The 24,974-nt window shown below is 45.0% G+C and overlaps 5 protein-coding genes and 2 non-coding genes across 7 annotated transcripts; 6 read left to right on the forward strand and 1 right to left on the reverse strand.

Moving 5' to 3' along the window:
- Positions 1-9,191: 9,191 nt before the first annotated feature.
- TRNAG-GCC (transfer RNA glycine (anticodon GCC)) lies at positions 9,192-9,262 on the forward strand. Its single transcript has one exon. It is a non-coding gene; the product is annotated as a tRNA-Gly (tRNA).
- A 356-nt stretch (positions 9,263-9,618) lies between these two features.
- On the forward strand, positions 9,619-9,690 carry TRNAM-CAU (transfer RNA methionine (anticodon CAU)). Its single transcript has one exon. It is a non-coding gene; the product is annotated as a tRNA-Met (tRNA).
- Positions 9,691-10,662: 972 nt separating this feature from the next.
- Positions 10,663-13,678, reverse strand: LOC129543253 (histone H2B type 1-H). The gene has a single exon (XM_088831484.1). The coding sequence runs from the start codon at positions 13,666-13,668 to the stop codon at positions 13,288-13,290; it is 381 nt and encodes a 126-aa protein (XP_088687610.1). The 5' UTR covers positions 13,669-13,678; the 3' UTR covers positions 10,663-13,287.
- Positions 13,679-13,967: 289 nt separating this feature from the next.
- Positions 13,968-14,374, forward strand: LOC129543734 (histone H2A type 1). The gene has a single exon (XM_055407022.2). It carries the CDS (start codon positions 13,968-13,970, stop codon positions 14,358-14,360), a length of 393 nt encoding a protein of 130 aa, XP_055262997.1. The 3' UTR covers positions 14,361-14,374.
- Positions 14,375-15,691: 1,317 nt separating this feature from the next.
- LOC129543723 (histone H3.1) lies at positions 15,692-16,112 on the forward strand. The gene has a single exon (XM_055407011.2). The coding sequence runs from the start codon at positions 15,702-15,704 to the stop codon at positions 16,110-16,112; it is 411 nt and encodes a 136-aa protein (XP_055262986.1). The 5' UTR covers positions 15,692-15,701.
- Positions 16,113-22,998: 6,886 nt separating this feature from the next.
- Positions 22,999-23,343, forward strand: LOC129543759 (histone H4). The gene has a single exon (XM_088831489.1). The coding sequence runs from the start codon at positions 23,010-23,012 to the stop codon at positions 23,319-23,321; it is 312 nt and encodes a 103-aa protein (XP_088687615.1). The 5' UTR covers positions 22,999-23,009; the 3' UTR covers positions 23,322-23,343.
- Positions 23,344-24,440: 1,097 nt separating this feature from the next.
- On the forward strand, positions 24,441-24,927 carry LOC148774186 (histone H3.1). The gene has a single exon (XM_088831483.1). It carries the CDS (start codon positions 24,449-24,451, stop codon positions 24,857-24,859), a length of 411 nt encoding a protein of 136 aa, XP_088687609.1. The 5' UTR covers positions 24,441-24,448; the 3' UTR covers positions 24,860-24,927.
- The last annotated feature ends 47 nt before the right edge of the window (positions 24,928-24,974 follow it).

The following is a 24,974-nucleotide window of genomic DNA, read 5'->3' on the forward strand; positions in this document are numbered from 1 at the left end:
CACCGACTCTGTGAACATGAGTTTGAGTGAACTCCGGGATTTCGTGATGGACAGGGAGGCCTGGCGTGCTGTGATTCATGGGGTCGCGGAGAGTCGGACACGACTGAGCGACTGAACTGAACTGAACTGAACTGTATTTCAGGTTATCCAAAGGGGTTACTTCGGAGGGTCTGGAATTTCTCGGTTCACGGACTGTTGAAGCCCGGCTTGGGGAATTTTAAGCTTTACTTTGCTAGTGTGTGAGATGAGTGCAATTGTGTGGTAGTTTGAGCATTCTTTGGCATTGCCTTTCTTTGGGATTGGAATGAAAACTGACCTTTTCCAGTCCTGTGGCCTCTGGCGAGTTTTCCAAATTTGCTGGCATATTGAGAGCCACTATTTGTCAGTTAGCAGAGATATTCAGTGAAGAGAATTAAAAACGTTCTTGCCCTCAAGCAGCTAACAAATCAGAGGCTGAAGCAGAGATGGTATATAAAGACCAGTAAATGTTTCAGTCATCTACTGCTGGGTAAAAAACTTAACGGCATGAAATTCTATCCATTTTATTATGCTCATGGATTCTGTGAGTGATTTTGGACAGGGCACAAAGGAGACTGTTTGGCTCTGCTCTACAATGTCTGGGAATACTTAGGCTATGGGGACTAGAATTCTGTGGGAACATCTCCACTTTGTTGATCTAAAAAAATAAAACAACCAGTTATTTTACCAACAAAACAGGTTTATTCTGCAACAGCAAAGAATAGCATTTAGGCAGGATGGAATCTATGGGAAACCACAGACAAGTCCAAAGAACAAAGGAGAGGAATGCTCTTTTATAGGGAAGGGCAGTTAGGTGGATCTGCTGTGAACAAGGAGTCCATTGGAAGAAACTGGGAGTTTGAAGTGTACTGGCTTTTCACTGGCTGAGTTGTGGCAGTCTCTTACTGGCTGGGTTGTTGCCTGGCAATGAGAAATTCTTTCTTCTTCCTGCTGGGTAGTCAAGTGATAACTGTCTTCCTTTTGGAGACACCAAGGTACCATCTCTTCCTTTTGGGTCAGCAACTGACCTGGAGTGGTAGGGCTGAGAGCACTTCTCCCTACCGCCTCCTAACTCCAGTTAAAATGAGGTTTCTGCTTATTAATTTTCATAACTTGTAAGTCTGGCAACTGGATTGGGAAAATTGGAAGACTAGACTCTTGCTGGGAACGTTAATCAGGGCACTACTAGTAGCATCTCCATGTGGCTGGACTAGGCTTTCTCATGGAATGGTCTCAGGGTGGTCAGACTTCTTAACATGGTTGTTCAAAACTCTAAGAGTGATTTCTCTTCCTGTTAGGACCTAGCCTTTCTTGTCACAATGTCACTTTTGTCATATTCTATTGGTTAAAGCAGTCACAAGCTCACAGACATCTCTCATCTTCAACCAAGACAGAATAGCGTAAGTCTGGATAAGGAGGAAGTGGGAGACTCTGAATGTGGCGGATATTTCTCCTTGGCTGCCTCACACTCTCACCCTCTTCCCCTCTCTACCTTAGGTCACCCTAACAGTAACAAACAGGAATATGAATGCTTAAAAATAGCTGGAGGAAAAGAAACGAGATTAAGATAGGCCCAAGATTTATCCTCCTTTTCACAGATCCTGACATGGCAAATTAAGGTACAATGCCCAAGGTTTTTGCTGTAAGAGATGGAAAACATCCCTTATTTCCTAACACAGCATCTTGGGGAATTTATTTGAATTTCATTCAATCAAATTTCAAAATAGGATAATACTCCCCCCTTCCCCCAAAAATGATACTACTAAACTCAGCCAATTAAAGATAGTTCAGAAAGGAACTATCACTTTCACTTTCACTAATGAGATAATCTTTTGATACTGATAAGTGAAAGAGGAGAGTGAAAAGGTTGGCTTGAAGCTCAACATTCAGAAAACAAAGATCATGGATTCTGGTCCCATCACTTCATGGGAAATAGATGGGGAAACAGTGGAAACAGTGTCAGACTTTAGTTTTTGGGCTCCAAAATCACTGCGGATGCTGATTGCAGCCATGAAATTAAAAGACACTTACTCCTTGGAAGGAAAGATATGACCAACCTAGATAGTATATTAAAAACAGAGACATTACTTTGCCAACCAAGGTCCGTCTAGTCAAGGCTATGGTTTTTCCATTGGTCATGTATGGATGTGACAGTTGGACTGTGAAGAAAGCTGATTGCCGAAGAATAGATGCTTTTGAACTGTGGTGCTGGAGAAGACTCTTGAGAGTCCCTTGGACTGCAAGGAGATCCAACCAGTCCATTCTAAAGGAGATCAATCCTGGGTGTTCATTGTTAGGACTGATGCTAGAGCTGAAACTCCAATACTTTGGCCACCTCGTGCAACGAGTTGACTCACTGGAAAAGACTCTGATGCTGAGAGGGATTGGGAGCAGGAGGAGAAGGGGATGACAGAAAATGAGGTGGCTGGATGGCATCACTGACTCGATGGACGTGAGTTTGAGTGAACTCCGGGAGTTGGTGATGGACAAGGAGGCCTGGCGTGCTGTGATTCATGGGGTCGCAGAGAGTTGGACACGACTGAGCGACTGAACTGAATGAGAGAATCTAGTCTCTTGGGTCCTCTCTGTTCCTCCCCCTCTCTAGAGAAAATCTGCATGATAAAGACCGCTGATGTTCTCTTTCCCTCTCCCTCCCCCAAACTGGGTGTGTCCTGGTCCAAGATAACACTTTCTTTTCTCTTGCTAATGGCTGTGTCTCTCTTCAATTCTAAAGGAAATCAGTCCCGAATATTCTGTGGAAGGACTAATGCTGAAGCTGAAGCTTCAATACTTTGGCCATCTGATGTGAAGAACTGACTCATAGGAAAAGACCCTGATGCTGGGAAATACTGAAGGCAGAAGGAGAAGGGGACGACAGAGGATGAGGTGGTTGGATGGCACCACCAACTCGATGGACATGAGTTTGAGCAAGCTCCAGGAGATGCTGATGGATAGAGAAGCCTGGTGTCCTGCAGTTCCATGGGGTCGCAGAGTCGGACATGACTGAGCAACTGAACTGAACTGTGTTTGCTGGAAAACTTCCCATAACTAGCCTCCCTCCCACAACATCTTTCTTTCGTCTTCAGCTGGTGCAGGTATTTGAAGTGGTAGCTTTGAGTCATTTCAGAGTTACTCAGTTTTCCTGAGTATTTCCCATGTACACAGGAGATATACATGTTGTCAAACTACTCTTTGTTTTTCTCCTGTTAATCTGTTCTTATTACAGGGGTGTCTAAGCCAAGAATTTAGAAAGGAAGAGGAAATATTACACATCTGAGGTAGGGTCTTGGAGCAACACCCCATCGTGTGCGGCAGACAGAGGGCAGGACATGAAAGTATCCTTCATTCTCAGGGGACAAGGGAGATTACCAGTTTACCCAGATTACCACAGGGGGGAATGACGTCAGGTTGGCTCATCTGTTGCCAGGGAAAACAGCTGAGAAGCACCACACTCACTACCCCTTAGATAAACAACAGAGTAGATGGAGCTAGGGCAAGTATATAGGCATTTACTGATTCAGTTAAGTTCAGTTCAGTTGCTCAGTTGTGTCCAACTCTTTGCGACCCCATGAATCACAGCACGCCAGGCCTCCCTGTCCATCACCAACTTCCGGAGTTCACTCACTCATGTCCATCGAGTCGGTGATGCCATCCAGCCATCTCATTCTCTGTCGTCCCCTTCTCCTCCCGCCCACAATCCCTCCCAGCATCAGTCTTTTCCAATGAGTCAACTCGTCGCATGAGGTGGCCGAAGTATTGCAGTTTCAGCTTTAGCATCAGTCCTTCCAGTGAACACCTAGGACTGATGTCCTTTAGAATGGACTGGTTGGATCTCCTTGCAGTCCAAGGGACTCTCAAGAGTCTTCTCCAACACCACAGTTCAAAAGCATCAATTTTTCGGCGATCAGCTTTCTTCACAGTCCAACTCTCACATCCATACATCACCACAGGAAAAACCATAGCCTTGACTAGTCGGACCTTGGTTGGCAAAGTAATGTCTCTGCTTTTAAATATGCTGTCTAGGTTGGTCATATCTTTCCTTCCAAGGAGTAAGTGTCTTTTAATTTCATGGCTGCAATCAGCATCCGCAGTGATTTTGGAGCCCCAAAATATAAAGTCTGACACTGTTTCCACTGTTTCCCCATCTATTTCCCATGAAGTGATGGGACCAGATGCCATGATCTTAGTTTTCTGAATGTTGAGCTTCAAGCCAACTTTTTCACTCTCCTCTTTCACTTTCATCAAGAGGCTCTTTAGTTCTTCTTCACTTTCTGCCATAAGGGTGGTGTCATCTGCATATCTGAGGTTATTGATATTTCTCCCAGCAATCTTGATTACAGCTTGTGCTTCTTCCAGCCCAGCGTTCCTCATGATGTACTCTGCATATAAGTTAAATAAGCAGGGTGACAATATACAGCCTTGACGTACTCCTTTTCCTAATTGGAACCAGTCTGTTGTTCCATGTCCAGTTCTAACTGTTGCTTCCTGACACTCCTACAGGGTTCTAAAGAGGCAGGTCAGGTGGTCTGGTATTCCCATCTCTTTCAGAGTGTTCCACAGTTTATTGTGATCTACACAGTCAAAGGCTTTGGCATAGTCAATGAAGCAGAAATAGATGTTTTTCTGGAACTCTCTTGCCTTTTCCATGATCCAGTTGGCAATTTGATCTCTGGTTCTTCTGCCTTTTCTAAAACCAGCTTGAACATCTGGAAATTCATGGTTCATGTATTGCTAAAGCCTGGCTTGGAGAATTTTGAGCATGACTTTACTAGCGTGTGAGATGAGTGCAATTGTGCGGTAGTTTGAGCACTCTTTGTCATTGCCTTTCTTTGAGATTGGAATGAAAACTTTCCTTTTCCAGTCCTGTGGCCACTGCTGAGTTTTCCAAATTTGCTGGCATATTGACTCCAGCACTTGCACAGCATCATCTTTCAGGATTTGAAATAGCTCAACTGGAATTCCATCACCTCCACTAGCTTTGTTCGTAGTGATGCTTTCTAAGGCCCACTTGACTTCACATTCCAAGATGTCTGGCTCCAGGTCAGTGATCACACCATTGTGGTTATCTGGGTCATGAAGGTTTTTTTTGTACAGTTCTTCTGTGTATTCTTGCCACCTCTTCTTAATATCTTCTGCTTCTGTTAGGTCCATACCATTTCTGTCCTTTATCGAGCCCATCTTTGCATGAAATGTTCCCTTGGTATCCCTAATTTTCTTGAAGAGATCTCTAGTCTTTCCTTTTCTGCTGTTTTCCTCTATTTCTTTGCATTGATCCCTGAGGAAGGCTTTCTTATCTCTCCTTGCTATTCTTTGGCACTCTGTATTCAGATGTTTATATCTTTCCTTTTCTCCTTTGCTTTTCGCTTCTCTTTTCACAGCTATTTGAGGGGCCTCCCCAGACAGCCATTTTGTTTTTTTGCATTTCTTTTCCATGGGGATGGTCTTAATCCCTGTCTCCGTCATGAACCTCCGTCCAGAGTTCATCAGGCACTCTATCTATCAGATCTAGTCCCTTAAATCTATTTCTCACTTCCACTATATAATCATAAGGGATTTGATCTAGGTCATACCTAAATGGTCTAGTGGTTTTCCCTACTTTCTTCAATTTAAGTCTGAATTTGACAATAAGGAGTTCATGATCTGAGCCACAGTCAGCTCCTGGTCTTGTTTTTGCTGACTGTATAGAGCTTCTCCATCTTTAGCTGCAAAGAATATAATCAATCTGATTTTGGATCTATGATTAAGAGGGAAAGTCAGTTCTGTGAGTAGGGTGAAGCAGGCACTGGTGGAGCAGGGGATGGAGGTACAGAGAGGAAAGGAACAGCCATCTTGGGCGGCCTAATCATACAATGTGTAGGTATGGGTGTAAGGCAGGCATGTATGGCCTTTGGCATGATTTTAAGGAATGTAGGTTGATCTACACCTAGTTATACACTAGCTCCCAGCCACCCCCATCCCTAATCTAAGCTGAACCCCCAGAGTGAGGCCTTTATAAAGGAGAGGCTGCAGCTTCTGAAGAAGGTAAGGTCAGGAATGAATAATGAGAAGTATGGAGAGGATGGCACTTAATGAAGAACGCCTTCCAGGTTAAAAGACACTTGGGAACTATGAGAGGATACACTGACTGAAACCGACCACCCTGCAGGCACCATAGCAACCATTTGCAGGAGTTATTTTACAACAGGAGGTCAGGACTGCCTTACACAAAATTAACAATCCACCACCAACCAGAGATATTCAGGAAGGTCAAAGAGATGCCATGTGTCCTACCACCTCCCAGAATCTTTCTTGCTGGCATCCATCTTGGCTGAGCAATGTGTGAGCCACAAGGAAGTACCCTGAGTCAGAATGATTGTGTTGGGGCCAGTGTGAGAAAAGCAGGAGAGACTCCATCTTGAAGCCTGTCATCCATCTTAAAAGACAGGATATGAACTGGGCCTGAACCCTGCCCAAGAGTGAGGAAACTGTTGCCAGTGAAAACCAGGTCTCCTGGAGACTTCCTTCCCTACAGATGACGAACGGAGATTGTAGTTGAGGTCAGGCTGCCCCTGTTAGATTCACCATGGAGATACCCCCCTTGATGTATAATCATTGTTCCCCGCTTTAACCTTAATTGTTTGTTCTCCTAGCACCAAAATCATATACAACAAAGAGGCTGCTAACATGTAACCAGTCACAAATGTAATGGGGGGCATAAAACTGGGCCTCTCAGAAACAGGGTCCTTGTTGGGAATTGATTCTCCTTGGATCTGCTGGCATCATAAACTGTACTCCACTGTCTTGCGTGTCCTTCAGGGTGTGCTTTGAGACTCTGGATTCCACAACAATTGGACAGAGACAACCCAGAAACTAATCCCATCACCATAAACCAGAGATTGGCAGAGCAGCTCTCCTGGGTTCCCTTACCCTCCTGCTCTCCACTGCAGGACCCCTTCCCTTGTGCCTCCTCCGATAATTCATTTCAGAATGTCAGACAAGAGTTCCCTTTCAGGCCCTGGAAGGGATTCTTCCAGGAACAGAGAGACAAATCAGGGACTGTCATCCTAAGCCCCAAACTGAAACTGAATTTCAATGTGTGTATGTGCACAGGCTTTTAAGGAGTTTATACAGATCTTTCATCAGTTCTTACAGGAATGTGTGCACCCACATGGTAAGAATCTCCCACCCAAGACTTTAAGGGGAGATAGAAGCAGCAGACCAGCACCCATGGCTTTGAGCAATAGAGAGCTTCTTAAAGAGTTTAACTTGTGAGTTTAGTCCTTTTGTTTGTGCTGAGTCCACAGAATTTTCCTAAAACAGGAAGGGACTATCAGGCAAATGTATGCCTCAAAGGAAAATTATAGCACACCCTTTAGTTTCATCTGATTCTGAATCAATGAGAGGTTATTTTACAATTCTGTAAATTGTAGATGCTGCTAAGTCACTTCAGTCGTGTCCGACTCTGTGTGACCCCATAGACGGAAGCCCACCACGCTCCCCCGTCCCTGGGATTCCCCAGGCAAGAACACTGGAGTGGGTTGCCATTTCCTTCTCCAATGTGTGAAAGTGAAAAGTGAAAGTGAAGTCGCTCAGTCATGTCCGACCCTTAGCGACCCAACGGACTGCAGCCTACCAGGTAATTGACAGGAATAAAAAATAATTCCTTTCTTGTTCAGTTGCTAAGTCGTGTCTGACTGTATGCAACCCCATAGACTGCTGCATGCCAGACTCTTCTGTCTTCCACTATTTCTTGGAGTTCGCTCAATTTCATGTCCATTGAGACCGTCACGCTATCTAATTATCTCTTCCTCTGCCGCCCCCTTCTTTTGCCTTTACTCATTCCCAGCATCAGGGTCTTCTCCAATGAGTTGGCTCTTTGTATCAGGTGGCCAAAGTATTGGAGCATCAGCTTTAGCATCGGTCCTTCCAATGAGTATTCAGGGTTGATTTCTTTTAGGATTGACTGTTTTTATCTCCTTGCAGTCCAACGGACTCTCAAGAGTCTTCTCCAGTATCACAATTTGAAAGCATCAGTTATTCCTGACTCAGCCATTTTTTATGGTCCAGTTGTTGTCTTTAGATATGCAAATTATTTCTCTCTTGAGGGGACATTTTCTCCCTCCCCAGTCCACCTTCTTCACGAATCCTCAGCAGTGTAAAAGCCAGTTTGGACTTCATTTAGATTTTGCTTTCAATATTCCTGATCTATAAATGGCGTCCGCTCTTTGAATTCTCCTTTTAACTGGTAATAACACCTCACCAGTTATCTCATTAAAGAGATAAAATCTTTTCAAAGGGGTTCATTTTTACACTTGTATGAGAGTCACGATTGTATATTTTGGGGGGAAATTAGCCTTTAAGTAGGCTTCCCAGGTGGGTGCCGGAGACGTAAGAGATGCAAGTTCGATCCCTGAGTTGGGAAGATCACCTGGAGAAGGAAATGGCAATCCACTCCAGTATTCTTGCCTGAAAAATCAGAGGAGGCTGGTGGGCTACAGTTCTTGGGGTCGCAAAGAGTCAGACATGACTGAGCTGCACACACAAACACTCTTTAATTAGACTTTTATTCTCTATTTGACTGGAAGGAGTTTCTAGTGCCAATTCTATAACCATAGCAACCGGAGCCTAAGGTAAACCCACAGAATTCCTAAAGCCCCCACAGCCTCTCCTTTGTGGTGACCAGAAGGGAACAGCGCTAAGCTCCTTTTTTTCCCCTTTCCCTCTCATTCCTCTCCATCTTCCTCCTTTTGCTGTGACACTCTTCCCTTCCTCTTCTCAGATTCTCTTCCTCCTGGATCTCCCCATTCGTCCCCATTTTCTCCTCCCTTCCTGCCCTCGTCCCCTTTTTCTCCTCTTCCCCTACCTTCCAGAACCCGCCCGGACATGGAGCTCCTCCATACACACACAGTTTCCCCCACCTCTCAAGGTGGGACCGGGCCACCCTCCGCTGGGGCAGGCCCAGGACTGGGTCACTCACACCCAGACCAGCCTCCGGTGTCGCAGAGGGACGCTCTTAACTTGCAGTGGAAAGGAGGGTTTCCTAAAAAGAACGGAAGAGGGAACATTACAAGGTTCTGTTCAGTAAAAACAAAAAACTAACCCTAATATATAATTTCGATGTAGCGAGTTTAAGGAAAAAAAAAAAAAAACAACGTAAAGGTCATTTAGAAAATGAGCAAAAACGAGCGACGCAAGCATTGGTGGTTCAGTGGTAGAATTCTCGCCTGCCACGCGGGAGGCCCGGGTTCGATTCCCGGCCAATGCAAGGTTATCTCTGTTTTTCTTATCATTTTAAGTTTGAAAATGCTCTGGTTTTGAGCTCGGATATTTCCTATTTTCGAATTTTGACCTATTCGTGTATTTTTTGACCGTAAGACCCGAAATCACTTCTGCTAGGTGAAAGGGGCAGACTGGTTGGCGACCGGTTGTTTTCCTAACAGAAACATCCATTTTTTCTGCCTTCAGAATACATAAAATCAATCTTTTGGATTCATTCTTTTGTTTGTAGCATGAGTAAATTCAATGAATGGCCTTTGAAAGAAAATTTTCCCCCGTTTCAAAAAACGGCCCTTTACGTAAAGTGTAATAAAGGAAGTACTTTGAAGCTCAGGTACCTCGTTAAGCAGAGTGGCGCAGCGGAAGCGTGCTGGGCCCATAACCCAGAGGTCGATGGATCGAAACCATCCTCTGCTAGCTAGCTCTTTTGTATTTTTTTTCCTGAAGCGGGCGCGAGGGGCGCGAGGGGCGCGAGGGGCGCGAGGGGCGCGAGGGGCGCGAGGGGCGCGAGGGGGGCGCGAGGGGGGCGCGAGGGGGGCGGCGGTGGTTCGAGGAAAAGGACTGTAGTCTTAGCAACCCTGTTGCCCGTCTTTCTTTACCTGATGAAAACGTGGGTAATCCAGGAGTAAATTCTTATTCCAAGAAAATTTTGAGACGAAAATAATTCACAAATCAGAAAGGCTTTAATGTCAGGTGCCGTATCTCAGAGAGTAGAGAATTAGTGTTAACCCATCTTTACCTACTATCGTATTATAAACAAGAACTTAAATTTAGAGTTAAATAAAACCATATATAGCTAATTTCAGAAATTTGGTTAAAGGGAGTTGGAATTTATTTAAAATAACAATTCTCAAAAATCTCTCCCCGCCGCTCTGTTTCCCTTCTTAACACATCACTACCTAATATAAAGGTATATTTTATTTTATTCATTCAGTAGTTTGTCCCCCTGTGATTACTGTAGTGTCTAGACCATGGCCTGTCACATCTTAGGCACTGCTTGTTTGTTAAGTACATGAAAAGGTACCATTTTAAGTACACCAAACAACACTATTCATTGTTATTTTTCACCTTTTAAAAAATTACAAGGGTACAAAGATGACCACCCAAAATCCATCTACTGTTTAACATTATGATATATATTCACTACAAATTTCTTTTATATTTAAGGAAAACAACAACACAAAATTGAAGCACTCTTCAGCTGCACCCCCAACCCTAACATCCTTTTCTTAGGGTAACTCTGTCGTGAATTTGATATGCATATCTCCTGTTCCCCCAACTTCCCTCTTTTTTTTTGGATGAATAATTTTTATTTACCAAGAGCCTGAGAACAAGTCATATTATGAAGTTTTTATTTAAATAACACAATGCTTATTCAAAAGTGTTGACAAAGTATCTACATGAAAGGCTTTTCTTTATAATATCATTGATTAAGTCTATTTCTATGCAACAATCTATAACCAAACATGAGAATACCTAATATCTACATAAATGTCTAGAATGGAAGGCCAAAGGGTCATATTTGATTTTCACTTGGTTCTAAAGTGAATTCCTTGGTGGTCCAATGGCTAAGACAACCCGCTCCCAACACAGAGCACCAGTCTTCCATCCCTGATCAGGGGGCTAGATCCCACACTCTGCAACAAAGATCGAAGATCCTGGGGGCCTCAGCTAAGACCTGGTACAGCCAAATAAATTAACTAATAATGAAATATAAAGGCAACTTCTTTGTCAACCTGGCAACGGAGGCTTTAGAAATCCTGTCATTAAAGCCCTTTTATCAACTGTATTTTTTTCCACATTAAAGTCCTATAACTGTATAGAATCACTATATTCAGTTCAGGTGCCAGGTGAAAATCTCATTTCATTTTCAATCTGCTTGCATTGATGTCCATGGCAAATATAATTTTCATCTGAGGTGGTTCTTAAAGTACTATCCTCAGTAGCAAGTTTTCTAATCTCACAGATCACCAGAGGCACATGTGATTAATCCAAAGGAAAACATTTGTCAAGAATGATGAAACAATTCACTATTTTCTTCTGGGTTCTATTTAAGAATAAATTTTAAGACTGTTCTTGGATATTGTGACCATAGATTGAGCATCTTCTCAAAGTGGAAATTCATGCTCCCTCCCAGCAAAAATCAGGATTTTGTCAGGTGTTTAGATTTACAGAAAATATTCAAATATTTCTCGTTTGAGGACCAGAACTAGTGTGTCCATGACCCTCTTGTTTTATTTATTTTAGGGTGCAGAATGTTTGATTTTTGACTTCTTTTTATTTGGACAGCTCTGACCAGACCACAAAACAATACCTCTTCTCCCTCTCTCTCACGCTCACAAGTGATTTCTGGGGAAGCTAACTTAAATCCAGTGATTAAACGGATACAGAAATGATCACTTTACTTATTCCATTTTAGTGTCAGTAAAAAGTTGAAGCATTTCAATTGGATCTGGAAAATCCAAGGCCTTTGATCTGTACTTCTGTTTTCTTGCCACAAGATGGCAGAAGAGGGCAATACTTGTATCACCCACTGACGGTAATTATCCCTTAGATCTCTTAACAGTGGAAGGAAAAAAAATCTCAGAAAGAGCAAATAATAGAGGTGATGAGTAGAAAGTCGATGGGTTCAGGATGAAATTAGGGGACTGCTCTTGCCAGCTTCCAAGACCTAATGACAGGGGCGCAGGTACTGGAAAAAGAGGAATGAATGACAAACCCGTATATTTCGCAAGACTCGTTGACATGTTGGCATGACTTCCAGGAGGCTTGTTGCCTGTGACAGGGACAAAACTGTTAATCTGAGATAGGTCCATATCCCCAAATTTAAGGGAAGTAACAAAGGGAAAGACACGAAATGTTGCGGTCTTAAGTGGGGATATGGGTGTAGGGGTTTATTTTGCTGTTAATGGGGAGGAAAAAAAAAAATTACAAAAGCGATCCTTTGTTGGTGAAAGGGGATGCCAGAGTAGTGGAAGATGGTAAAGATTCCAACTGAGAAGAATTTAGGCACTACTGAAAGATGCAGAGGAATGGGGGAATTGAAGGGCTTTTGATCATGCCTTGAGAAATTCCATTCCCTAACAGTCCTAACTAGCCCATGCGTTAAGTAAATATGCTCTACTCTTTAATACTGAGTTTTCTGATTTCTTTCGCGGGATTTTAAGTTGCGGACTCAAGACATTGCCAGAAAACTGCTCCCCCGGCTAAATGAGTCCTGGATGTCTCCCTTCCGTTGCATCCTGATTAAACATTGGAAGAACGCGGCTTTCCCAAGATGCTGGGTTTCTTGTTCAACATTTTCTCTTTAAGTACCGTCCCGGACCTTTAATATTCACATAGCACTATGACATAAATCATTTCAACTCACCCTAAGATCTTCGTAGATAGGGCTAATGTTGCAATACCCATTCTGCAGATGGGAAATAGAAACAAAGAGGCAATTTCTTCCAGGATCTGACTGCAGAACAGAACCGTTATTTTATGGCTCTAGACTCCCGAGCCTTGTGCATTTCCCCAAGACAAAGCTTGTAATTTACTTTCGAGAAAATCTCTACAAAACGCGCGAAACTGTTGGCAGAGTATCAGGCCAATTGCAACCCACGGCGGGCTTTTCAAATAGTACTGATGCCCAATCAGAGACGGAGGGCGTTACTCGCTTCGAAAAAAATTTTGCTTCCTGTAGCTGAGGGCAACACTGAAAATCCTTTTCAGTGGGCGTCAAATAACCCATACTAAATTTGCATGGCAAGCTTTGCGCTCAGTTGCAAAGCCTTGATTGACTGAGGCCCCATAGCCTGCCAGGCTCCTCTTTTCCAGGCAAAAATACACTGCCTAAATGCTTACCCAAGACCGCTTGCGGAGAGCTTTAAAAAATTTTATCCCGTTTTCCGCCGTCCAACCAGCCGCGTAATCTGAGTGAAACTAGACTACAAGCAAGTGCACCAGCTACTTTTCTGAAAGTGTAGGTGGCTCTGAAAAGAGCCTTTGGGTTTTGTAGGGCTGCGAGCCGACTTACTTGGAGCTGGTGTACTTGGTAACGGCCTTGGTACCCTCAGACACGGCGTGTTTAGCCAGCTCCCCGGGTAGCAGAAGGCGCACGGCCGTCTGGATCTCCCTGGATGTGATGGTCGAGCGCTTGTTGTAATGCGCCAGGCGCGACGCCTCGCCAGCGATCCGCTCGAAGATGTCGTTGACGAAGGAGTTCATGATGCCCATGGCCTTGGACGAGATGCCGGTGTCCGGGTGGACCTGCTTCAGCACCTTGTAGACGTACACGGAGTAGCTCTCCTTGCGGCTGCGCTTGCGCTTCTTGCCGTCCTTCTTCTGCGCCTTGGTCACGGCCTTCTTGGAGCCCTTCTTCGGGGCCGGAGCGGACTTGGCAGGATCAGGCATGCTGACAGGAATTAGGAAATCTCCGGGAAACAAACGAAGGAGAGTCCCTTTTATAGTCACAACTCCATATGCAAATGAGTCTTAGTAAACTTCTCTGTCTGATTGGTGAATACTAGTGATGACGTTAATGCCAACATTGTCCAATAAGAGCACTAGTTGTAAGAAATTGCTTTTGTCTTGTTTAAAATAGGAAGGCAACTTTGGCCAATGGAACGGCTGCTTTTTCGCGCGCACTGTGGCTATAAATTGTGAGTTCCCTTGCTTTATTCATTTCTGCTGTAGCTTCTGAATACTGGGCTATGTCTGGACGTGGCAAGCAAGGCGGCAAAGCTCGCGCCAAGGCCAAGACCCGCTCCTCGCGGGCCGGGCTCCAGTTCCCTGTGGGCCGAGTGCACCGCCTGCTCCGCAAGGGTAACTACGCCGAGCGGGTCGGGGCCGGGGCCCCGGTGTACCTGGCGGCGGTGCTGGAGTACCTGACGGCTGAGATCCTGGAGTTGGCGGGTAACGCAGCCCGGGACAACAAGAAGACGCGCATCATCCCGCGTCATTTGCAGCTGGCCATTCGCAACGACGAGGAGCTCAACAAACTGCTAGGCAAAGTCACCATCGCTCAGGGCGGTGTCCTGCCGAACATCCAAGCGGTGCTGCTGCCCAAGAAGACTGAAAGCCATCACAAAGCGAAGGGCAAATAAGGTCTAAATTCTTACTCCAGTCTCTAAAAACAAAGGCTCTTTTCAGAGCCACCCATAACTTCTGTGGAAGAACTGAGCACTCTCTTGAAACCTGTCATGCCTGGCTAAGATTACAGTACAGTATATGGCATATGTAGTCCCCCTACTGACTGAACATTAATATCTGGTAAAGACCAATAATCAGTTTGCTCCATTGTCAAACTATGACCCTGCCAGCCTTTATCCTCTCCTCAGGAACACGTTTCTGACGATTCTTCTTTCCAGCATTAAAGTCCTATGTTTCTGGGTCTTTATCATTAGACCCAATTGTCCAATAGTTAAAACTTCTCTTTTTTCAGGGCTATTTCTGCTTACAAAAAAACAACTAATCACTTGATCAGTGTAAACCTAGCATCACTCCAGGCCTTCTGGTCATTACGCAGTTTACATATTGAGGTCCCAACTATTTGCATCAAAATCAATTAATCAAGTTAGATAACCACTTACTAGTATTCAAGCACACAGCAGCCCCCCTTCCCTACACCACACTGGGCAAATCTAAAATTCTGTCTTCACAGGACCAGTGTGCCAGTCTATTTTGAAACTTTATTTTAGGTCTTGATACAAACATTAAATGCAGAACTTGATTCAATTATGAAGTGGGACTAGCAAATACATTACTTTGCTGTAATTCTCCCCCCCCCCCCATATTATCCGAAAAGGGAAAAAGACCCCAATGAAAATGCATTTCTTTTAGAACTTAGTCCCTGACTTTCAGAAAGTCTGGACCAAATTCATTTTTTACTGGTGAAATCAATATTTCAGTCGAAAACCAAAAACTCAGACAAGATACAGTGCAGTCATAATTCCCTGCGAAAATACAAAACAATTTAAGAGGACGGAAAACACACCCTTTTCAGAGTTGGTAAGATCCAATTGACGGAGAAGGCAATGGCAAGCCACTCCAGTACTATTGCCTAGAAAATACCATGGATGGAGGAGCCTGGTGGGCTGCAGTCCGTGGGGTCGCTAAGGGTCAGACACGACTGAGCAACTTCACTTTCACTTTTCACTTTCACACATTGGAGAAGGAAATGGCAACCCACTCCTGTGTTCTTGCCTGGAGAATCCCAGGGATGGGGAAGCCTGGTGGGCTTCCGTCTATGGGGTCACACAAAGTTGGACACGACTGAAGTGACTTAGCAGCAGCAGCAGCAGCAGCAAGATCCAATTGAAGACCGATTTTTAACCAATCAGGTTACTCCAGCAAAGTCTGGCCAATCAGGACCGGATCATCTGTATAAAGTCTCCTCCTGGCACTAATCTTTCAGTTGCTACTTCCGCGACACAACTACCGCAGTTATGGCTCGTACAAAGCAGACGGCTCGCAAGTCCACCGGTGGCAAGGCGCCGCGCAAGCAGCTCGCCACCAAGGCTGCCCGCAAGAGCGCCCCGGCCACCGGCGGCGTCAAGAAGCCGCACCGCTACAGGCCCGGCACGGTAGCTCTGCGCGAGATCCGCCGCTACCAGAAGTCCACAGAGTTGCTGATCCGCAAGCTGCCGTTCCAACGGCTGGTTCGCGAGATCGCGCAGGACTTCAAGACCGACCTGCGCTTCCAGAGCTCGGCCGTGATGGCGCTGCAGGAGGCCTGCGAGGCCTACCTGGTGGGACTCTTCGAAGACACCAATCTGTGTGCCATCCACGCCAAGCGCGTCACCATCATGCCCAAGGACATCCAGCTTGCTCGCCGCATCCGCGGGGAGAGGGCGTAAACTGTCCTTAACTGGCTCGGGGGCGTTAGCTTCTTCCCAAAGGCTCTTTTAAGAGCCACTTCCGTCTTCACCGAGAACAGCTGTTAACACAAGGATAGGTCTTCCTGAAGCAGAAAAATTTTATCCAGGACCTAAAATCTTAGTCGCAAATTAGATACGAAGCGTACTTGCCAAGGCTGATAATTTTGTAAGCTATTTTTCAAAGCTTACGACGTAACTTTTGCCAACCTGAGTTTCCGAGCAGAGAGCAAGTCCCTTCCCCAGTTAGAGTAGTCTCAGGATACAGCTCTGGTTGACTGTCCCGATATGTATGTGCAGTGCTTGGAAGGGCAAGTATTGTAAATTCTAACCGATTACTGATTAAACTGCCCAGGGTCCAAGGAGGGGCAGAGTATCTAGGTTAAGTCAGGCAATGTGGCCCAGGATTTAGCAATAGTGTGCAGGCCTCTAACGTAACTGATGATTTGTTTTCTACAACTCCAAAAAATAATCCGGTTGAAGCTGGCTACAGAATGTTCAAAAAACTAAGCCCTTTTGAGAACTGCATTTCTGTTTATCGGTAGCACCTGGTAACCCTGCAGGATCACGTTCTGAGCTGTTTATTCTTCACCCTCATTCCAAGATTTTATATTGGGAAATTAACAAATTAGCCTTTGGCTTTTATTTGCCAGCTTTCAGGAACCTCCTAACACAGATAAGCACGAGGAACAATCCACAAGCATCAGTGTTCAGTTGCTCAGTCTTGTCCGACTCTACGACCCCATGGAACACCAGGATTCCCTGTCCTTCATCTCCCCAAGTTGCTCAAAGCTTGCTCATTGAGTCGGTGATGTCATCCAACCATTTCGTCCTCTGTCGTCCCCTTCCCCTCCTGCCTTCAATCTTTTCCAGCATCGGGGTCTTTTCTAATGAGTTGGCAAGAGCATCAGGTGGCCAAAATTTTGGAGCTTCAGCTTCAACATCAGTCTTTCCAATGAATACTCATGACAGGCCTCATGCATGCTATCAACATCTGGTGACTTTCTAGAGGTAGAAGCCACAGTGAGCCTGTTTGAGGCAGTAATGCCCTCCACACCACTTGTGGGTTTATCCCATACCTGACATCACACTCACACCTATGAAATTCTAGGACCAGGAGAGTATTCTAAGTCTGTGTGAACCTGTTTTATTTTTATAACTTTTTATTTTATATTGAAGTATAGCTGCTTATATAACCAAATGTTGTGATAGTTTCAGGCAGATAGCAAAGGGACTCAACCATTCATATACACATATCCATTCTCCTCCAAATTCCCGTCTCATCCAAGCTGCCACAAAGTATTGAGCAGACTTTCCTGTACTATAAAGTAGGTAGGTCCTAGTTGGTTATCTGTTAATATCTTAAATATAGCAGTGTGTACATGTCGATTCTGAACTCCCTTTCCTTCCCTTGCCCCTGGTTCGTTTTCTGAGTCTGTGAGTCTGTTTCTGTTTCATAAATAAGTTCACTTTTATCATTTCTTTTTTAGATTCTGCTTATAAGGGATGTCATACGATATTCCTCCTACTCTGTGTGAAACTATTTTAAATGTAAAATTTTGCCCCTTTTCTCTCACCATATAGATACATAAGGCCAAAAGAAATATTTCATGCTATTCACTGATGGTTCTCCAGAATAAAAAAGCCTGACACAGGCAGGTGCTCATCAAATTCTATTTGAATGAATATAGTGCTGATTTCCAACACTGTAGACACAAGATAGCCTTAGGGAATTACTGAATGCTTCCCACCTCCTGCATTGCGCGTTTCATCCAAGATACTTCTTGAAATCTATGGGGAGTAGGTATAATACTAATGACAAGAATTATGTAAAACTTTATAGTTTCCAAAGTATTTTCACATGTGTTTTCATTTGTGAACTTGGTGATAGTTCCCCGGATTTAGAGAATATACATATTAATCCTTCACTAGCTCTAGAAAGTGTGTCTTCTGAAGGTAGCCAAGTGCTGGGAAGACAAAGCCAATAGATCTGAGTTTGGGATTCTGAACAAACCCTCAAAGGAAGTGAGGAGATCTGTATAAGCCTCCCATGTCTGTAGGAAAATGAAGTAAGAGTAATTGTCTAAGAAAAAAAAAACTAGGTAGAAAAGCCTGTTTTCCTTTAAGTAGAAAGGCAGAAGTTAGGCTCTTTTTTAACATTTTGCAATTCCTCAGTAAGGTCATCTGGGATTTGGATGCCAAATGAGATCCGAAGTTAAGAAGTGTACTATGGCTCAGTGAGGACATGTTCTATTAGAAGCCTGCTCTATTATAAGGTTGGTTGTAGAAAAGCTGGTTTTAGGAAATGTTCAAAAATTCTTAAAAAGAAAGAAAGAAATTAGAATAACCACTAAAATCAAAGGCATCAACTCTGAGTACTTTTTAAAAACATGATTTGCAGAAAACGAGTGTCTTGGCCTGCTCAGGCTGCTGTATCAGAATACTACAGACTAGGTGGCTTATAAATAATAGAAATGTATTTCTCATAGCTCTGGAGACTGGGAAGTCCAAGATCAAGGCGCTGTCAGATTTAGTGTCTGGTCATGCGACGAGTTGACTCACTGGAAAAGAGTCTGATGCTAGGAAGGATTGGGGGTGGGAGGAGACGGGGACGACAGAGAATGAGATGGCTGGATGGCATCACCGACTCTGTGGACATGAGTTTGAGTGAACTCCGGGAGTTGGTGATGGACAGGGAGGACTGGCGTGCTGTGACTCATGGGGTCGCAAAGAGTCGGACACGACTGAGCGACTGAACTGAACTGAACTGAATTGAAGAACCCTATTGCTAACTCATAGATGGCTATTTTCTCCATGCATGGAAGAGTCAATGGGGTCTCTCTTATAGAGGCATGAATACCACTGATGAGGGCCCTGTACTTAAAACCTAGTTAGTTAGTTCAGTCGCTCAGTCGTGTCCGACTCTTTGCGACCCCATGAATCACAGCACGCCAGGCCTCCCTGTCCATCACCAACTCCCGGGAGTTCACTCAAACTCATGTCCATCGAGTTGGTGATGCCATCCAGCCATCTCATTCTCTGTCGTCCCCGTCTCCTCCCACCCCCAACCCCTCCCATCATCAGTCTTTTCCAGTGAGTCAACTCGTCGCATGAGGTGGCCAAAGTATTGGAGTTTCAGCTTTAGCATCAGTCCTTCCAATGAACCTACCTTCCGAATACCCTCACATTAGAGATTAGATTTCAACATATGAATTTTGGGGAAATAGAAACAGTCTATAGAAACCAGTCTGCTTTTAAAGATTAGAAGCTTAGGAACTGTGTTCATAGCCTCTGACCCTATTGTAAACCCTAGGGGACGAGACAGCAGGGGACTCCTGCTCCACAGACCCCAATCTTTATCTTGATTTTTATTTTCTCAATATCCATCCTGGAGATGCTAGTAAGGTGAAGTGAATGAAAGGCAATCAAGAGTTTCTGGCAGTTATTATCTGACATATTTAGGCATGAAAAGTGACAAAATTAGGAGATGGAAGGGACTATGAAGACCATCATTGGTCACATTGTATTACAGAATTTTGGGAACAAGGTAAGGCTAAACAAGGAGAGATTGTTAGGCATGAACAGCTGCGTATATTAGACCAGGGACCAGGCTTGATCACTCAGAGCTTTTGTGTGACAGAAGATTTGTTACAGTGAAAAAGGACAGAGAAAGCTTCTGACATAGACATCAGAAGCAGGCAGAGAGTACCCCACTTGCTAGTCTTATCAAGGCCTTATATACTTACCAGACCCACTCCCACAACATACATCTTAAATCAACAAGATCAGTCAGAAGGTTCTTGTTAAGAAGGATAAACATGCCCTTGAGCAACATACATTGTTGTTATATAATCATATGGCAAAAGTCCTCTTGGAGAAGGTCACTATAAACCCTGCCATAGAGGCAGAACTTACACAGGACTGGGGAAACAGACTCTTGGAGGGCACAAACAAAATGTTGGTGTGCACCAGAACTCAGGAGAAAGGATCAGTGACCTCAAAAGAGATTGACCCAAACTTACCTGTGAGTGTCCAGGAGTCTGGCGGAGGCACGGGTTGGAGGTGGCCTGCTGCAGGGTCGGGGGCACTGAGTGCAGCAATGCATGCATGGGGCCTTTTGAAGGAGGTCGCCATTATCTTCATTACCTCCACCATAGTTTGGTCTCAGGTCAAACAACAGGGAGGGAACACAGCCTGCCATCAACAGAAAATTGGATTAAAGATTTGCTGAGCATGGCCCTGCCCATCAGAACAAAATTCAGTTTCCCCCTCAGTCAGTCTCTCCCATCAGGAAGCTTCCATAAGCCTCTTATCCTTATCTGTCAGAGGGCATACAGAATGAAAAAACCAAGGTCACAGAAAACTAACCAATCTGATCACAGGGACCACAGCCTTGTCTAACTTAATTAAACAATGAGCCATGCCATGTAGGGCCACCCAAGATGGACGAGTCATGGTGGAGAGTTCTGACAAAACATGGTCCACTGGAGAAGGGAATGGCAAACCACTTCAGTATACTTGCCTTGAGAACCCCACGAACAGCATGAAAAGGCAAAAATATGACACTGAAAGATGAACTCCCCAAGTCAGTAGGTGCACAATATGCTACTAGAGATAAGTGGAGAAATAATTCCAGAAAGAATGAAGAGACGGAGCCAATGCAGAAACAACACCCAGTTGTGGATGTGACTGGTGATGGAAGTAAAGTCCGATGTTGTAAAGAGCAATACTGCATAGGAATCTGGAATATTAAGTCCATGAATCAAGGCAAATTGGAAGTAGTCAAACAGGAGATGGCAAGAGTGAATGTAGACATTTTAGGAATCGGTGAACTAAAATGGACTGGAATGGGTGAATTTAACTCAGATGACCATTATGTCTACTACTGTGGGCAAGAATCCCTTGGAAGAAACGGAGTAGCCATCATAGTCAACAAAAGAGTCCGAAATGCAGTACTTGGATGCAGTCTGAAAAACGACAGAAAGATCTCTGTTCATTTCCAAGGAAAACCATTCAATATCACAGTAATCCAAGTCTATGCCCCAACCAGTAACGCTGAAGAAGCTGAAGTTGAACGGTTCTATGAAGACCTACAAGACCTTTTAGAACTAACGCCCCAAAAAGATGTCCTTTTCATTATAGGGGACTGGAATGTGAAAGTAGGAAGTCAAGAGATACCTGGAGTAACAGGTAAATTTGGCCTTGGAGTACAAAACAAAGCAGGTCATAGGCCAACAGAATTTTGCCAAGATAATGCACTGGTCATAGAAAACACCCTCTTCAATTACTGCTAGGTAAGGAGGCAGAAAGTTGCCTGGTTTTTCTATAGTTGCAAGGGAAGAGGATTGTTGAGATTACACACCCAATAACATCTTCAAGGTTAAACACTCAGATTCCATTACTAAACAGGAGCAGGAAGAAGAAGAAAGCCAGACAAGTAGCTCAATAAGAAATAGATTAACTAATAGAAGATGGGCATGCAGTCTTTTGCACATATAGTATCTACAGAGATTATAAAGTACTTGGAGAATATTAGGTATTTGTTCAAGTAGTAAATAATCAACTACACACATTTGAAATAGAAAGGGTAAACATTACTGAAGCTCAGAAAAAGAGAAAAAGTAAATGTGTTATTCGTTAGAGAAGGCATTTTCTCCGAGAAATGAAATCTGCTACCTGACAGACAAGCCAGGGCCCGAAAGGTCATTTCAAATAGCCAGAAGGAAACCACTTATCATTCAGCCTTTGAAAGTTTTTTATTTTTTAAATTCCTGGAATAAAATCGTTCCTCGTCTTTACATTAGCACTTTATTAAAGACACTATTAAAGGCACAGAACTTTGGGGTGCACTTGATTTCTCAATTCAAGAAAGGAAAGAGGAAGGTGGTGTTGGCGGGGGCGGGGCGGGGGGTAAGGGGTTGGGGGAGAAGGGCAGGAAAGGAGTCCCTGAGAGGGATTTTCACTTGCTCACAGACTCGCCAGAGGAAACGGCGGGTAAAATATGAGCTTTCTCAATTTCCTGAAGTATTTCTAAGTGAAACGAAGAACGTTTGAAAAAACCAGTTCTACCAGCAAAAATGTAGCAGCCAGTGAGGGAAGAGAAAGGAAGATGATAGGGTGAGTAAAAGATAAGGAAAAGGAGAGACCACCGCTGAGAACGATGAGGAAGCCCACCCTGAAGCTATCTATAGTCAGGCTCTCAGCCACGAGGTTTCACAAAAACCCCCAAGGGACTACAATCAAGGCTCCCGGGATGGGCCATTCATTACGGAAGCCGCAACTCGCTAGTGCGATCAATGTCTAGGAGAGAGCAAAAAAAGAGAAAAGGACAGCAAGGCCTAAACCAAAGGAATGGTTTCCCAGTTGTGGGCAAGGGCAACACAATGTATTGTAGAAGCTGAACGGAGGTATTTTATTAGGCCCTTTTTTTTGACTCTGTATTTTAAGCACCTCTCCATTTTGGCAACACACTCCAGTACTCTTGCCTGGAAAATTCCATGGACGGAGGAGCCTGGTAGGCTGCAGTCCATGGGGTCGCTAAGAGTCGGACACGACTGAGCGACTTCACTTTCCCTTTTCGCTTTCATGCATTGGAGAAGGAAATGGCAACCCACTCCAGTGTTCTTGCCTGGAGAATCCCAGGGACAGGGGAGCCTGGTGGGCTGCCGTCTATGGGGTCGCACAGGGTCGGACACTACTGAAGCGACTTAACAGCAGCAGCAGCAGCCATTTTACTGAAAACGTGGGCGGGGCTTCGGGTCTGGAAACTCCCAGAGGCGTCACGGCTGTCTGAGCGGTTCCCAATCAGGTCCGAAAAATCACTATATAATCATCACCGCTTTGACAAGATACACCGCCATAAGGACTGTGGTTGCAAACATGTCTGGTCGTGGCAAGGGTGGTAAGGGTCTCGGGAAAGGGGGTGCTAAGCGCCACCGCAAGGTTCTTCGCGACAACATCCAGGGCATCACCAAGCCTGCCATTCGTCGTCTGGCTCGTCGCGGTGGTGTGAAGCGGATTTCCGGCCTCATCTATGAGGAGACTCGCGGGGTGCTGAAGGTGTTCCTGGAAAACGTGATTCGGGACGCGGTCACGTACACCGAGCACGCCAAACGCAAAACTGTCACCGCCATGGATGTGGTATACGCTCTCAAGCGCCAAGGACGTACTCTTTACGGCTTCGGAGGTTAAAGCTGCATTTAACTGTTATACCTTAAAGGCCCTTCTTAGGGCCACCCACTAAATCTGGTAGAGAGCTGTAGGCGCTAAACTCCTTAGGTTGTGTGGAGAAAATTAAGGTCTCAAGTATAATTTGCGTATGGTGACAACCTCCAGTCCTCTGTCTCTGTCAGTATTTCCGTCACCAACAGTGGCAGGAAAAGTAACCAAGTATCCTTTTACTAAGTTCCAGAACAGAACGTGGTGGCTGGGTTGACTTTAATTTCATTGCCTCCGCTTAAACACTCCTTTCATGTTATTGAAACTTGTCAATCATGATATATCTAAAAATAACACAAGACACTGAGATTCTCTAGACCAGCTGGCCCCAACCTTTTCGGCGGGAGCGACCGATTTTGTGGAAGACAGTTTTCCACGCGCCTGGGGGTGTGGGGAGGGGATGGTTTCGGAGTGATTTGAGCACATTAGAAGCCCCAGTAGTTTGGCCGCGTGATACGAATAGCCCACTTATCGAAAAGATCCTTATGCTGAGAAAAATTGAAGGCAGGAGGTGAAGGGGGCGACAGAAGATGAGATGGTTGGATGGTATCACTGACTCGGACATGAGTTTGAGCAAACTCCGAGGGATAGTGAAGAACAGTGAAGTCCATGGGGTCGCAAAGAGTAGGACACGGCAAACTAACTGAAGAGCGACGAATATATATCGTGCACTTTATTTCTCTGGAGTAGGAAACGGCAAACCACTTGAGTATTCTTGCCTGGAAAATCCCATGGGATCACAGATTCGGACACTCCTGAGACTAGCACACTTTATTCTTACTTTTGTTTCATCAGTTCCACCTCAGATCACCAGTTAGATCCCGGAGGTGGGGGACCCCTGCTCTAGACAAGTTTAAGAATTTGGATACATCCTGCAGGCTTTTTTTGAAAGCCAACAAACTATTTCCTCCCTCACCACGTAATCCTAGAGTCCGAAGTAGAGGCGGGACAATGCTTCCTAAACGCAGAAAGAATGGGCGTGGAAGGGCGGGGTAGGCGAGGGACCAGCCGTCTATCGTCCAATCAAGACGCGAGGTTCGCTATATATTTTGGGACGAGGGCCGCTCACATCACTGTTAGGTAGTTGGCACTACTTACCAATGGCTCGCACTAAGCAGACGGCTCGCAAGTCCACCGGTGGCAAAGCGCCGCGCAAACAGCTTGCCACCAAGGCGGCTCGCAAGAGCGCGCCGGCCACCGGCGGCGTCAAGAAGCCGCACCGTTACAGGCCCGGCACGGTAGCTCTGCGCGAAATCCGCCGTTACCAGAAGTCCACGGAACTGCTCATCCGGAAGCTGCCGTTCCAGCGGCTGGTGCGCGAAATCGCGCAGGACTTCAAGACTGACCTGCGCTTCCAGAGCTCGGCCGTGATGGCGCTGCAGGAGGCCTGCGAGGCCTACCTGGTGGGGCTCTTCGAGGACACTAATCTGTGTGCCATCCACGCCAAGCGCGTCACCATCATGCCCAAAGATATCCAGCTTGCCCGCCGCATCCGCGGGGAGAGAGCATAAATTTTATGGTTCCTCCAACTAACACCTACCACCAAAGGCTCTTTTAAGAGCCCCTCAACTGTCACCGAAAAGGAGCTGTTCATTTTCGAGTATACATTTTACCAGCAGAAAAACG

The sequence above is a fragment of the Moschus berezovskii genome, chromosome 23, assembly GCF_049115385.1.
Source record: "Moschus berezovskii isolate FMDL1 chromosome 23, NW_MosBer_1.0, whole genome shotgun sequence".
Lineage (NCBI taxonomy): Eukaryota > Metazoa > Chordata > Mammalia > Artiodactyla > Moschidae > Moschus > Moschus berezovskii.